The 13,537-nt window shown below is 44.2% G+C and overlaps 1 protein-coding gene across 1 annotated transcript in view; it reads left to right on the top strand.

Annotated features, from left to right (window-relative positions):
- DOCK2 (dedicator of cytokinesis 2) overlaps positions 1-13,537 on the top strand; it is a 425,439-nt gene that overhangs the window by 95,319 nt on the left and 316,583 nt on the right. The window contains exon 23 of the mRNA XM_082456398.1: positions 7,041-7,149. Within this exon, the coding sequence (XP_082312524.1) occupies positions 7,041-7,149 (109 nt within the window). The remainder of the gene's footprint in view (positions 1-7,040; positions 7,150-13,537) is intronic.

Below are 13,537 nucleotides of genomic sequence, written 5' to 3'. Positions count from 1 at the left end.
ACGTGGGGAAGAGCGGAACCAGAGAGGGGACCCTCTCTTTCATGATCCCTTTCCAGCCCTATTGCTGTGATTTAAATGTGCCTGCTGAGTGCACTGAAGGGTTTCTTTCTATAAGTAGGATTGATAAATGCAAGGATGATTTTCAGACAGACTCAGCTCCTGGTTTGGCTACAGTTATTCTTTATCCCAAATGGGGGGGATGTGGAGAGAGAGAGACAAAGAGACAGAGACAAGAGATAGAAAGAGACACAGAGACACACAGACAGAGACAGAGAGGTAATAGAGAGGTAGGTAGGTTCTGGTCTTAGACTCCTGTGAATTTTCCAGAGTAATTGCTCTTCTGAAACCACGAATGGCTTAATGGTTCTCTTTGTAAAGTCACTAATTTACACCTCCTGTAATAGAGCGAATTATTGGCTCAGAGGTGGGAACACCAGCCAAGTAACCGTGGATTTAGAGCCTGAAGAGAAAAAGGTGAGAGCTAGCCATCTCACTTCCCTACACAGTTGCAGAATATCATCCCAGGGGCAAATGATGCTTTCCTACCCACCTGACTTGTTCCAGCCCCGGTGATCTGCTCTTACTTTGCTCTGCTCCAGGAGGCGGTATATTGTTTAGTGGTTGAGGGAGTGAAATTTGCAGCCGGACACTCCTCGGCTCGAAATCCTGACTCTGCCATTTACTAGCTGGGTGAACTTGTGCGGTTAGCATAGTGCCTGGCGCCTAGTGAATGCTTAGTAAGTAGCAGCTGTTAACAGTATTAGTCGTCTTAGTGGTAAAAGTTATGATAAAAAATAAAGGTGGCAGAGCTGAAGATGACTATTAATACCATCCTCATGATGTTGTTTAGGTACCGTTAGAATTAGCTGAACTGCTGTGAGTTCTGTGGATTCCTAAGACATTTCTGTACAGCCACATTGAAGGTGCTGAAGTTCATTCATTTAATAATTTATCATTTGTTGATGCGTTGGCTTAAAACTCACTTTTGATGTTCCATGCCTATTGCTAGACGTGGGGGTATTATGACAAAATAGGCTTGATCTCTGCCTGCATGGAGCTTATACTCCAGTCGAGAAGACAGGCGAGTAAGTGGTGATGATAAAGAATGAAGTATTCTAAAAGGGAAGCCTCAGGCATTGTGACAGTCTGCATTAAATGCTGTGTGCAGTGCATATCATTCATCTAAGGAAATTCACTGGGTAAGTAGCCTCCCTTCTACAGTATTCCTCATGTCCTGGCATCACTGGGCACACAAAAGTATCTTGACTTGTATGGCAAGGTAACAAAGTGGTGTGGTGAGATCTCATTATTTAAGTAATTTTGCTCAGTTCCGTGTAAGATCGTGGAGATGTTTAAAATAGAATTTTCATTTTTAAAAGCTTCCAGTGAATCTGGTCTTGCTCCCAGGCACTTGTGAAATGAGTCAGGTGTGTGTCTTGCCAAGAGCAAATTTAGGCAAAAGATGTGACCAGGTAAGGGAGACAGAGGCAAGCCAGGCCCAAGGGAGACAGAGGCAAGCCAGGCCCAGGTCTAACCCTGGGGGCCTTTCCAGGACTTCTGGGAGGAAGGAGGGAGGTGGGGGACAGGCTGTGGCAGTGGCATGGGAGGGGGGCGAGGTGCTGAGGGCTGAAAGGGGCCTTCAGGTAGGTGGCTCACTGAGGTCAGTGTCAGCGGAGCCCCTGCTCCCTCCTCTCAGCTTCCACTCCCCTTGTTCATGCCTCTTTAATTTGTTTTCTTTTCTCATATGTAAGATGTAGATAATAAGAGCCCCTATCAAACGAGCTAATCCATGTGAAGAACTGAGCACAGTGCCTGAACCTTAGGAAGCACTCAACAATAATATTAGACTTTTATTGTTCAGCTTTTCTCGCTACACGGCAATATATGATTTACCTGTCGGTTTGCCTCATGACTTCTTGGGGATAGGGACTGAGTCGTACTCCTATTTACCTCCACTGCAGTGCCTGGCACACAGTGGGTGCTCAATAAATGGCAGTTGCTTTTATGAAGTTGCTGATTTCTTCCTCTTAAGACTTTAGAAAGCAAAAAGGAGTGGATCCAGAAGAAAACAGTGGTACTATATAACAATAGCTAATATTTATTGAGTGTTAATTTTGCACCGGCACTGTGCTGACTGCTTTACATGCATTATTTTAAAGTAGGACAACAGTGTGGGGCTAGTACCATTTTACTAGTGAGAAAACTGAGCCTTCTAGAGATGAAGAAATTTAGCCAAGATCATCCACCTGACAGGTGTCACAGCAGAGTTTGGAAGCTACACAGTCTTACTTAAATGTGTGTGTTGCCTCCAAGAGGTGGGTAGGAAATCAGGAGTATGCCTGGGAATGTGGCTCAGGGGAGCTGGAAGTGGCCGAGGTATGAGGTATAGAAATGTAAAGGGGCCGGTACTCAGGAAATCCTCCACCCTGGATTCTAAGGTGAATCTTCCTCCTGGCTTTCTGCAGCCTGAGGTTGCCTTGGTTCGATTCTGCTTCCCTGGGCTGCTGGCCTGAGGTTGGCGTCTCCGTTTTCGGCTGAGGCTTTATGTACCTGCAAGGAGAAGGTGGTGCAAGGCATTGTACACTCCATGTGGGGCCCCACTTGCATTTAGTGAGTGCTCAGCTGTGCACAGTGTCTCCTTAATGAATCACGTGCCAGCCGAGCATCGCTATATTTATCCTAGCCCTGGGAGCAGAGTGCCTGCCGTGGTTGGACTTGCATGCCCCAGAACAGCGCCTCGCAGGTTGTTCCAGTTTTTCTTGTGGTCAGGGCCTTTGGGCCCTTCAATAATTCGTCCCCTGGCAGAATCAGCTGTTTTCTAGGTGCTCTGAAGCCAGAAAAAATGTTACCCTCCTGAAGCTATATACAGAGAACAAGTGTTAAAGAAGGACCTTGAAACTACATCTGCTGTGCCCTTGACTTCAAGGCCATGTTTAAAGCCTTGCAGATAGACAAGACATTATTTTTCTTTTCTCCTTATGCTTCTCAGGGGAGGTCCCATGGTGCTGAATGCCCCCCCACCCCCCGACCGCCATCAGTTTCTTTCTTCCACATAATCTAAAGGCTTTATGGATTTCTTTTCCTTAGTCACCCCTTCTAAGAAATATTCCTTTTATTTATGTACACTCAGATCAGAGAGTTTGCCAGTATGATCACTTCTGTGCTTAGGAATCAACAACAAGAATTACTGATATTTACTTAACACTTATTAAGTGCCAGCTATAGTACTAAGCACTTGAGATGCATTATCTCATTTTTTTCACCTTAAAATAACCCTTCGAATGAGCATTATATCTCTGTTTTATCAACAAGGAAGGTAAGATTCGGAGATGTAATTTGTCTGAGGCCAAACAGCCAGTCTATGGAGGAGTCTAGCTAGACAGCAAAGCTCTTTACACTAAATAGTTTTTTGCTTCCTTTCTTCTTCCCAACTGTAGTCATTTTCTTCAACTGTTCTTCCCATTCCCACCAAATAAAAGCCCAGGCTTAAAAATCAACACACGCACACACACACACACACACACACACACACAATTGATAAGACTGCAACGATTTTGCTTAATGATGTAGTCAACTGTAAAACGCAAGCCATTTCCGCAACAGAATTTTTACCCTCTATAAAACTTCAGCAGGTATAGAATGTATTTCCTTCCCTTGACTAGAGTGTGGTGTTAAGGTACTTAACTTGTGACATGAATACCAGGGAGCAGCTTGTATTCCCAGGGAGGCAGGTACCCCAGTCTTGGCCTCATAAGATCTGTGTCACGTGTGCTGCGCTGTTAGGTTCTCAGAGCGTAGAAGGAGAAGAATGCTGAGTTCTGGGTCTAGCTATGCCACTGGTGCAGTCTGTGACCTAGAGCAAATCACATGTCTTGCTGGTAGAAATTAAGTTCAGTTTCCTAAGTTTAAATTTGAGTGGAAAGCCTCGACTTGATTTTACAGCCTAAAAGTCTCTTTTCCTTCCCACCTCAGTCAAATAACCTTTAAAAGATGGTAATGAAGCCGAGTCAGCTCCGCACTCAGGCCCTCAGTCTCTTCGTCTGTACAACAGGAAGCATGGACCCAGTGCTCACTGGCGTTCCCAGCAGCTCTTGGTTTAGAACCCCAGGGAGCTTCAGGAAGAAGCCCGTCTCACCCTGCAGAGTTATGACTGGACAGGAGTTTCAACGAATCCAACCAGGGCTAGTCTATGCAAAAAAAAAAAAAAGGGAGTTTATTGGAGGGATATTTGTGCAGCTTATAAAATCCAAGAAGAGTTAAATAACCAGACACAGGGATGTCAAGAACCAGGGTAGCCTCAAAGATCTCTTCAGCAGGAGTTCATGAACTTTCCTCCTGGAGCACTGCCTTAAGATGACTCCCAACAAAGCCCATTTCTGTGTTTCTCTGTTAAGAATGATGAATTCCAGGGAGGGAGCTGCCATGGGACCATTCAGTTATGGGAGGTGGGCTGGGGGTTGGGGGGTGGGTAGGGTCACCAGCAGGAGAAAGCTGCTGGAGACCATTTTTGTTGGCAGTACCAGTGATTCCCAAGAAGAGGACCTGGTGGGATCCCCTCCGCCCACCCCCCAAGCCACACACACATATGGCCACAAGTATACAAATAAGTATGCCATACAGAGAAAGTCCATACATGGTAAATAATGATGTAAATAATGATGAGCTCACCATGGGCAGCCACGTCTGGGTGTTAAATGTGGGAGGGAGACACCATAGACCAGGAACAGGAATTACGATGTCGCTTATTACATGTTTTCAGGCAGCTGTGGCTAGAGGAAAGAGCAAGGGATTTCAAGGCAAAAGCCCTGGGGGTTGGACCGTCCATTAGCTTAGCTTTGGGCACAAAGAAAAGCTCACAGCACCGTCTCACAGGGAAAGCATCACCACTTTGAATTCAGACCCTCCCTTCCTCCCTGCCAGACCTGGTCTCATCTTTTCCACCTTGATGGGATTTGGGCAAGTCTCAACCTACTGAGAGTTTTTTATGTCTTTATCTGTGTAATACTCCAACAATTAACAACAGCAAGACAATGGCTAGCATTTACCAGGGCCCAGCGTGTGCCAAGCACGTCCCATGTGAGCTGGGCTCCTCATAATCCCTGGACACAGGGCTGTTACAGCCTGCATTTGCAGGTGAGAAACTGAGGCTTATAGGAATTAAGAGAGGTAGTAAAGCGTTGAGCACAGTGGTCTACGAAATGATTGAGAGGGCGGGCTCAGGAGCCGATGGCCAGGTTTGAATTCTGGCTCCAACACTTACTGGTGCAGAGTCCTTGGGCATGTTGCTTAAGTCACCAATCTGTAAAATGGGGATAAGGATGGGGCCCCTTACCGTGGTGTGGTGATGAGGGTATGTGATTTAATAATACAGACAGTGCCTGGGGCAGAGTGATACTCTGTGATGTTTGCTGTTATTTATAAGGTCTTCAGTTAGTACTGGGCAGAGTGGAGATTGGAACCCAGGCTGACTCCAAAACACATCGTCTATGGCAGAACATCTCTGTGTTCAGGACTGAGTGGTGTAGGAGAGGGGAGAAGGGAAGAGGAGAAGGAGGAATGGGACGGGTGGGGACAGAGAAGGAGAGAAGGCTTAGGACTCCTGGCTCCTCTCACAGCCTTGTCTCTATGACCTTGAAGTAGATACCCAGAAAGTCAGCAGCAATTTCCGGATCCCTGTAATGGATTGAAACATCTGGCATTGACTTCCCCTTAAGCTTTTTACTTCAGGAGGCTTCAGGAAGGGGCTACTTAGGAAAAAAGAAGAGAAGGAGACACAGAGAGTGACTGAGACAGAAGAAAGAGAGATGAAGTCAAAGAGAGAGAGAGAAAAGCAGAGGTACACCTAGAGACTGACAGAGAGACAAAGTGAATGATACTCAGAAGAAGAAAAACAGACACACACTTAAAGACAGAGGAAAGAGGTAGAAGAGAAGCAGAAAGAAAAGAGGGGCGAGAGCATGGGTGGGGGATTGAGTGGAGACAGCGCTGAGGTGGCCGTGATGGACCGCTCGACCAGTGATTGATGGAGCAAATACACCCCGTAAGTGTGTCGGCGTTTTATCTGCGGAAAGCACCTTCACTGCAGCTGGCAGTTCAGTGGTATCTGTCTGTGTAGGGCTGTGACAGGACACCCTCTTTATCTGAATGGGAGACAGAAGCACCCTTCTCTGTGTTTCACCCAGGATGCCACAGATGAGGCTGCAGAGTTTTCACCCGTCGGCAATAAAAGCTTGTTTGGAGAGGCCTTGGGCTGAACGACACTCCAAGGCTGGGCCACGAGGGCACTGAGACTCAGGGGCCTGGAGACTGATTTTATACAAGGGGATGGTTTCTATAAAAAGTCACATGTATATATTAGACAGGCCTTGAAAATCTCTGCAAGGATATCCATCCTTAATGGTTGCTAATTTTATGGTAGGATTAATGAGGAGTCTCACTTCATAAGTAATGCATTTTTTTTTTTTTTTTTTTTACAATATCAATGTAGGGCCTTTATAATCAGAGGCAAAAAAGTTTAAAATTAGGTATCAAGTACACTCCTGAAATAAGAGGGCAGGGAAAATGATGGCCCCTGATGTGGAACAGACACAACTGTATTCATCCGACAAGCGGGCAGTGGCTAAGGGGAAGTGTATTTGAAAATATTTCTCCTTGATGCTTCCAAGATACTTTGAAAATCTGATGACCACAGTCTCCCTCTGATTCTTGCAGAAGGATGAAATTATTAAGGTCCCCTCAGCTTGGATGAGTTTCATTCCTTTGAGGTCCTTCAGGGTTTAAAAAAGGCAGGAGGGGGCGGTTTATTATGCCGAGTCAGTTTATTATGCTGAGTCAGTTGGATGGTACCTGTTCTGTGTGTGGACCTGGGTTTCCCCTGAGTGGCTTACGCAAGCAGCGACTGCCGAATCAACCCCCATCCCCTTAAGTCCCTATCTCCACCCCTGTCTCTTTTCAATTTCAAATGAAGTTTGTGGCTGGCACACACTTTCAAAGGTATTGCCTTTTGGCTTGAGAAATGACTCAGATGTGTCTTCTTTCAGGCTTTACGAAGGCAAGGAACAGATGGAGTTTGAAGAATCCATGAGACGGCTCTTTGAATCCATCAACAACTTGATGAAAAGTCAATATAAAACAACCATCCTTTTGCAGGTTGGTTTACACTACCAAAGAAAAAAAATCTGTCTTTTCCCTTGGTCATCTGATAGATAACAGCATGGTGAGATAATGTCTACTTCTGCTTGAATACGCAGCCGTGTGTAAATTGAAGGCCTGGGCTGGCCCTGTGGTGTAAGGATCGTGAACACCAAGGGCTCCTCGGAGCAGGAGATGGCATATTTATTGTTCGTTTCCCATGAAGGTAGTGGTGCCTCTTCTTAAATAACTCTGAAGCTTTTGCTCCCTGGAAGGAAGTAGGTCAAACCCAATCCACTTCTAGTGGTGAGAGTAGTTAAGTTGGCAGTCTCTCTTAAATCGTCCACTTTTTATTCTCCACACCATAAACTGAGCTCCCCTTTTGGGGTGAGAATCTCCTCAATAAACAAGAGATACTTTGGAGAAAATGGGTCCTCTAATTTAGTGGTGCATGACCTACAAACTCTGTAAATCTTTGAGAAACCTTGAGGTCTAACCCCATGTTTGAGAATGAGTTTAGCAGCCAAGAGGCTGAGTGAAGAGGCTGTTTCAGGGAGACTTCCTAACTTTCACAGCATTTATTCACAGGTGTTCGGGAAGGGCCGCCTCATGAGTTAGGGAGAAGAAAACCCGAACACATTGATTTAAACCAGTGAGTTAATGCAGAGTACTTCCTCTTCTTTTGATCAGAGTTTTCCTTTTAATTGCTAATTTAAATACTCACTAGCTAGCTATGCCTGGGGTTGCCCAGCCTCTGGTTAGAATGAATGAGGTATACTAGTTCAGCCAGAATGCAGGTGAGGAGGCGAAGGCAGAAGTCTGTCTGGGGAGCGTTTGCTGCTAACATGATGGATTCCAAACTTTGCATATTAAAATCACTTGAGGATCTTGAATAAATTCTGATGACTGACTACCACCAGCAAACATTCTAATTTACTTAGTGTGGAGTGTGACCAGGGAAAAGGGAGTCTAAAAATCTCCCAACTTGATTTTAGTATGAAGCAAAGTTTGGGAATCACTCTGCTAATGGCTTCCTTAGAGGGGAGCTGTGTCTTGTTCAACTTTGTATCCTCAGCACCTAGAACAGTCCTAATACATAGTTGTTGCGTGATAAATATCTGTTGAATGAATAACCCTCGGAATAGGTGTTAAGATCTCCGTTTTATAGATAAGGAAATTGAAGGGCTCCTATGCACTAAGGGGTGTAGCTGGGATCCAGATCTCTTTCTGCCTGGCTCTAAAACCATGCTCTGAGCTGCTACGTTACACTGTTCTTTGTACTACACATTTAGCACCTACTGGGGATATGGTTGTTTTCTCTGAAGTGAGTTGGGACTGCAGTCTTACAGTTTTCACCTTCTCTTCCCTCTTGCTAGTCTTTTTTTTTTAAGTCTTCCCTCTCCCTCAAACCCTCATCATTTCAAAGCAAAGGGAATAACGGGAGCAGGGGGCAGCATGAAGACATATGACAAGAGCCAGAGCCTGTCACCCTGGAGGCAGAGTGATTTCCACACCTCTTCACACTGATATCACACTGCAAGCAGCTGATTTCCAGGGAGAGGCCACACAGTGTTAGGATATCCGGTGAGAGCTGAGGATGCCCGGCTGCAGTGAGAGAGGCTGTGGCATTGCATCAGGTCTGAAACAGGCTCCAAGGAAGCTGAAGTGTGAGGGAGCAGAAACGATGGACAAACAGAGGAAGCCGGTTGGTGGGGAGGAAAACGGAGTAGATGCCCCAGAGAAGCAGAGGTGCCAGGAGAGAGACCGCATGACCTTGAGAAAGACAAGGGAATAAGCCATCCTAGAGCCACCCTTTCCAATTTCAGCACCTCTTTCCCTGTGATGAACTACAGGTATTTGGGGGGAAGGAATAAAGGGCAGAGGGAACAAGAAGGTAGGGAAAGAAAGGAGGAAAAAAAGAAGGAAGCAAGGAAGCAGAAAGATGAGCCAGGAGAATTTCTGGTCCTGAGGAGACCTGGGTCAACAGAATGTTCTTCTTGATCAGCAATATGATTTTACCCTGGATTTAACTTCTCAGTGTCTCTGTTTCCTCATCTATAAAACTTCACTGTTTGGATCAGATAAACATTGTCTGCAAAAGAGCCAATTATAAAATGCTATGAAAATGCAGAGAGCTAATAGGATTATTATGGCTTTGGCATGAGTCAGTAAGAACCCAGGTTCTTATTGTCTGGGGAACTGTGTTAGAAATGTCTTGTTTTCCAGGTTATGCTGGTTTCTCCTTATGGATTTCTACCCTGAAGTCATGGAAAGGGACTTTGTCTCTTTTTAAATTTACTTTAAGGGTCAAATTTAGCTTCTAGGAGTTACATAAAATCAGTGATGCTCTCCATCTATTCCTGTGGTTGTTGAAAAGTTGTCAAAGAAGAATGTAAAGTCATATTCAAATACAGAGCAATACCATTTGAAAAAAACTGCATGCTGTTTTAGGGTGCCAGGAGTGGGCCGATGAGGGGAAAGGAGTCAAGGCCATTTGATGTTAGCAAACCCCACACAAGAGATCTTCTGCAGACTTTGACATTTGCTGCAGGAGAAAGAGCTTTGGATTTCGAGCCAGAGACATCTGGGTGGGAAATGGGGCATGCATCCTTGGGCACGTACCACTGGGCAAATCATTTCAGTTTCCGGGGCCTCGTTTATCCTTTTATAAAATGGGAAGTCTAATTTAGAGGATTATTGAGAGGATTAAATCAAGTAATGCATGTAAAGCTTGGTGTGTAAAAAGCCTGTTACATAGTTCCATTTAAATAATTTTTAGTCATTTATATCTCTCCCTCCTTTACCTCATCGTAAAGCAGAAGCCTTGAGGGCATTTTCCTAGAGTGGAATCTGGAAGGGAATATTTGTTTCTAACCCTGTCACATGAAGCCGAACAGTGTTGGGACATCCATTTATTCTGTTAGATCAAGAAACAGATATAAATTTCAAGGAGGATAAACTCACAAGAACTGACTCCATGAAAAATAAAAAAGGAAGGGAAAGTTTCACCAGTGAAATAGCACAACATGACTGTAGTCTTGATTCTGAGCCTGCATGGGGTACAGGAGGAAAGAGTGCTGTGATCTATTAGTAATGTCTGCCATAAGTTTTGGGTGAGAGCACGGAGTAAGAATGCCAATGACTGACATTCCTAGTCCGAACTTTCTACTTCCAGCTGGGTAGTGGCTTAGGTGGAAACCCTAATTCATGCCTGCCTCAGTCCAGAGTGAAGCCTATCTGGTTCAATCTCAGCTTTGCCCATTGTGAGTTTTCGGGCCCAAGCAAGTTCTTTCTCAATGTCTGAGGCTCATCTGGCTTTTGTGAATTGCTTTCTGTGGTTTTCCTTATTGTTCAGAGCTGGCCTGGCAGTAGCTCACACAAAACTATGGAGAATTTAAAGCTAGCCACCCAAAGAGGGTAGAGGGAGCATTAAAAACACGTTCCACTGATTGAGTACTTACCGTGTGTCAGGCATGAAGCTGAGCTTTCACACGCAGTGTTTTTAATCCTGCCAAAGGTCTGCGAGGATTCGCTGTCTTCAGTGTCCACAGAAGGCTCATAACGTTAAATAATTCATCCTAAGTTATACCTATTCATAGTGGTGAAGCTAGGATTTCAATCCACCCAGCTCTTCTAACTCCAAAGTTAGTGTTCTTCTCTAAGCCACAAAGAATGGGTATGGCCAGGGGTTTCCACGTGTTTTCAAGAATGGGCCGTATGCTCAGAAGTCCCCATGTGTGCCAGCCCTGTGAATATTGTTGATAAAACTGATGGCAGAATGAGACAGTCAACACCAGACAGTTGTGAACTGGATGTAGCTCAAATGTGAGTAATAGCCATTTGGTGACGTTGTGCAGACCCATTAGACCCATTCTCCTTTAGGTCATGATTCTTTATAATTCTCCAATTTGATGATATGAGTGGAAATAAATAAGCAACTCATAAGTGTATGATATGCTCCCTTGGCCACTATGATTGCCACACATGATTGCCAATATAGCCACTAGAGTGTCCAGGAGTGCAGGGGGCTCTGTCTTTTATGTCTCCAGTATCTGAAACAGTGGGTGTCACATAGTGGGTACTTGAATATCTTTCGGCTGAGTGAATGAAAGAATGAATACTAGTTTGCACTATTTTATGTTTTAGCATTTATTGTGTGTCACATGCTGAGCTAAAAGCTTTACATATACTGTTAGCTTATTTGATTTTTATAACAACCACCTTATTAGGCAAATACTCTTCTTATCTCTACTTTACAGATGAGGAAGTGGAGGCTTAGAGAGATTGAGTAACTTAACCACAGCTGAGAAGTGGCAGGTCTGGGACTTGAATCCAGGCTGTGTAAGCCCAGAGTTTGAGTTCCTAATCACCACCAAGCAAAGTATGGTTTCATTAAAGAGCTGAGTCTTCAGGCAAAATGCTAGGTGGCTAAGCAATAAGCAACATAAACAACAGTACAGATGGGCAGATGTCTGGTCTGTAGTTATGAAGTCAAGCTAATTAAGGAGGCCTCTTTCTTTCCTCTCTTTTCATTGTTAATTGTTGTAAAACATCCAGATGTCTGAAGTAAGGGAAGAAGGTGGTTCATTGAGAAGTGGCCTACAGGCTTCCCCCAGAGGTAGGAGAGGTGAGACTCATATTTAACAGCAAGAGCTGGAGTTTGATCTCAAGTTGTTAAATGATTCTTTACTGTCCCCTTCTTAACCACCTACCCCATACTTAAGGTCAGTACTTGGGAATGTTGGATTTATGGAGGGTAGGATGAAATTTTGTTCCAATGAGGTGCTGCAGTCCCATTGATAGCTCATATTTTTCATTTAATCGTCACATCAACCCTATAAAGTAAGTGACTTTATTCCCTTCATTCTCCTGATGAGGAAACTGGAGCATAGAGAGTTAACTTCCCCAAGGACACTCACATAAAAGGGACCCACCTGGAGCTGAACTTGGCCTCTTCAGCCAGCCATTTTAAACACTGAATTCTCCTGCCTCATGCCAAGACTCAGGGGCCAGCACACTGTTGGGTTACAGAAAGCACAGAGACATACATATCCCAGAACCTGTTGGTCCCTCTTCCCTTCCCTTTCACTGAAAGACCAGTGACAAGGGTGAGTGTCTGGGGAGAGTGGATGTATTTTCCACAGGGACAGCTTAGCATCTATAAGGAAGCTGCTGCTTCTGGTCAGCTGTGGTGAATCCCTGCAACAGTGTTTGTCTAGTTTCCATGGACCTTGACTGTCCATTACTTGGCTAAAATAAAAGGGTTGAAAATTGATGGGATGGGAATATCGTCAGAGCTCTTGAATGAGGAAGATGTCTAGTGTTCTCGTATAACCTTGCATCATTGCAGGATGTGTTCTTTTGGGCCAGAAGTCTGTGTCTGCTGGCACCAATAGTGTGCAGTCTTGGTTAGAATGAAAAAGAGAGGGTGGGGGGAGATAAGGAACCCTGGAAACACATAGAAGACAAATCCCCTTTGAGTTTGAGGGAGTGCAATTGTGTGGTTTTGATTTTTGCTGCTGTTTTTAAACATGTGTTGTGTGCTAGCCGCCCAGGATTATCAGCTCTGGTGAAGTCCATCTGGATAGCAATCATTTCAAGTGTTTTCCTGCGACTTCTCTTAGGGCCAGTAAAATCACTATTCCTTGATTTGGGTCTGGCTCTCTTCTTGTGGCTTGTACCTGGCTTTTGGCAGAGGGGCTTGGAATTGATGATTCATCTAGGAAATTCACTCGGTGCCACATTATAAACTAATTACTGAGCTGGAAAATGTTTTCTTGGTGGCCATTCTTGCAACCCTCATATATGTGGTGAAGAGGATTCTTAACTTGAGGCATATCAGAAAAACTGTACCTTCTTTCAAAAGCCATTCTCCTAAAGGGGAGATGTTTCTTTATCTACCTCCTCCCCCACTTCAGCCTTGTCTCCTGTATTAAAACCTCCACACTTACCAAGATGGAAACTTTTCCTAAAGCAGGGTACGCAGTAGCAGAGCATACTGGTCTGAAGCCAGTTGGACAGAATCAGGTACATATCTTTGCTATGTATGTGGCTTATTAGTTATGTGGCTTCTGGCAAGTTATTTTTACCTCTCTGTGCTATCATTTTCCTCACTGGTAAAGTGGGATGACAGTGTCTATTCATAGAGCAGTTGTAAAAATAAAATGAGATCATGCATCTATAAAGTTTCCAATAATGGTTTGCTATTTTGATTAGTATATTTTAATCCTAATATATACAAATGTATATGTGTATATATATATGCACATACACACCTACGTAAAAACATCTGTTTGTTTTTCTTAAATATTATATATGATATAGGGGTATACACTATGGGATGAAAGTAATAACACAGCAATATAAGTTTATGTGCAGTAGTAGTATTAATGAGAGTAAAGATAAT

Source organism: Balaenoptera physalus (genome assembly GCF_965194825.1).
Source record: "Balaenoptera physalus genome assembly, chromosome: 3".
Lineage (NCBI taxonomy): Eukaryota > Metazoa > Chordata > Mammalia > Artiodactyla > Balaenopteridae > Balaenoptera > Balaenoptera physalus.
This window is presented reverse-complemented; position numbering and strand designations above follow the sequence as displayed.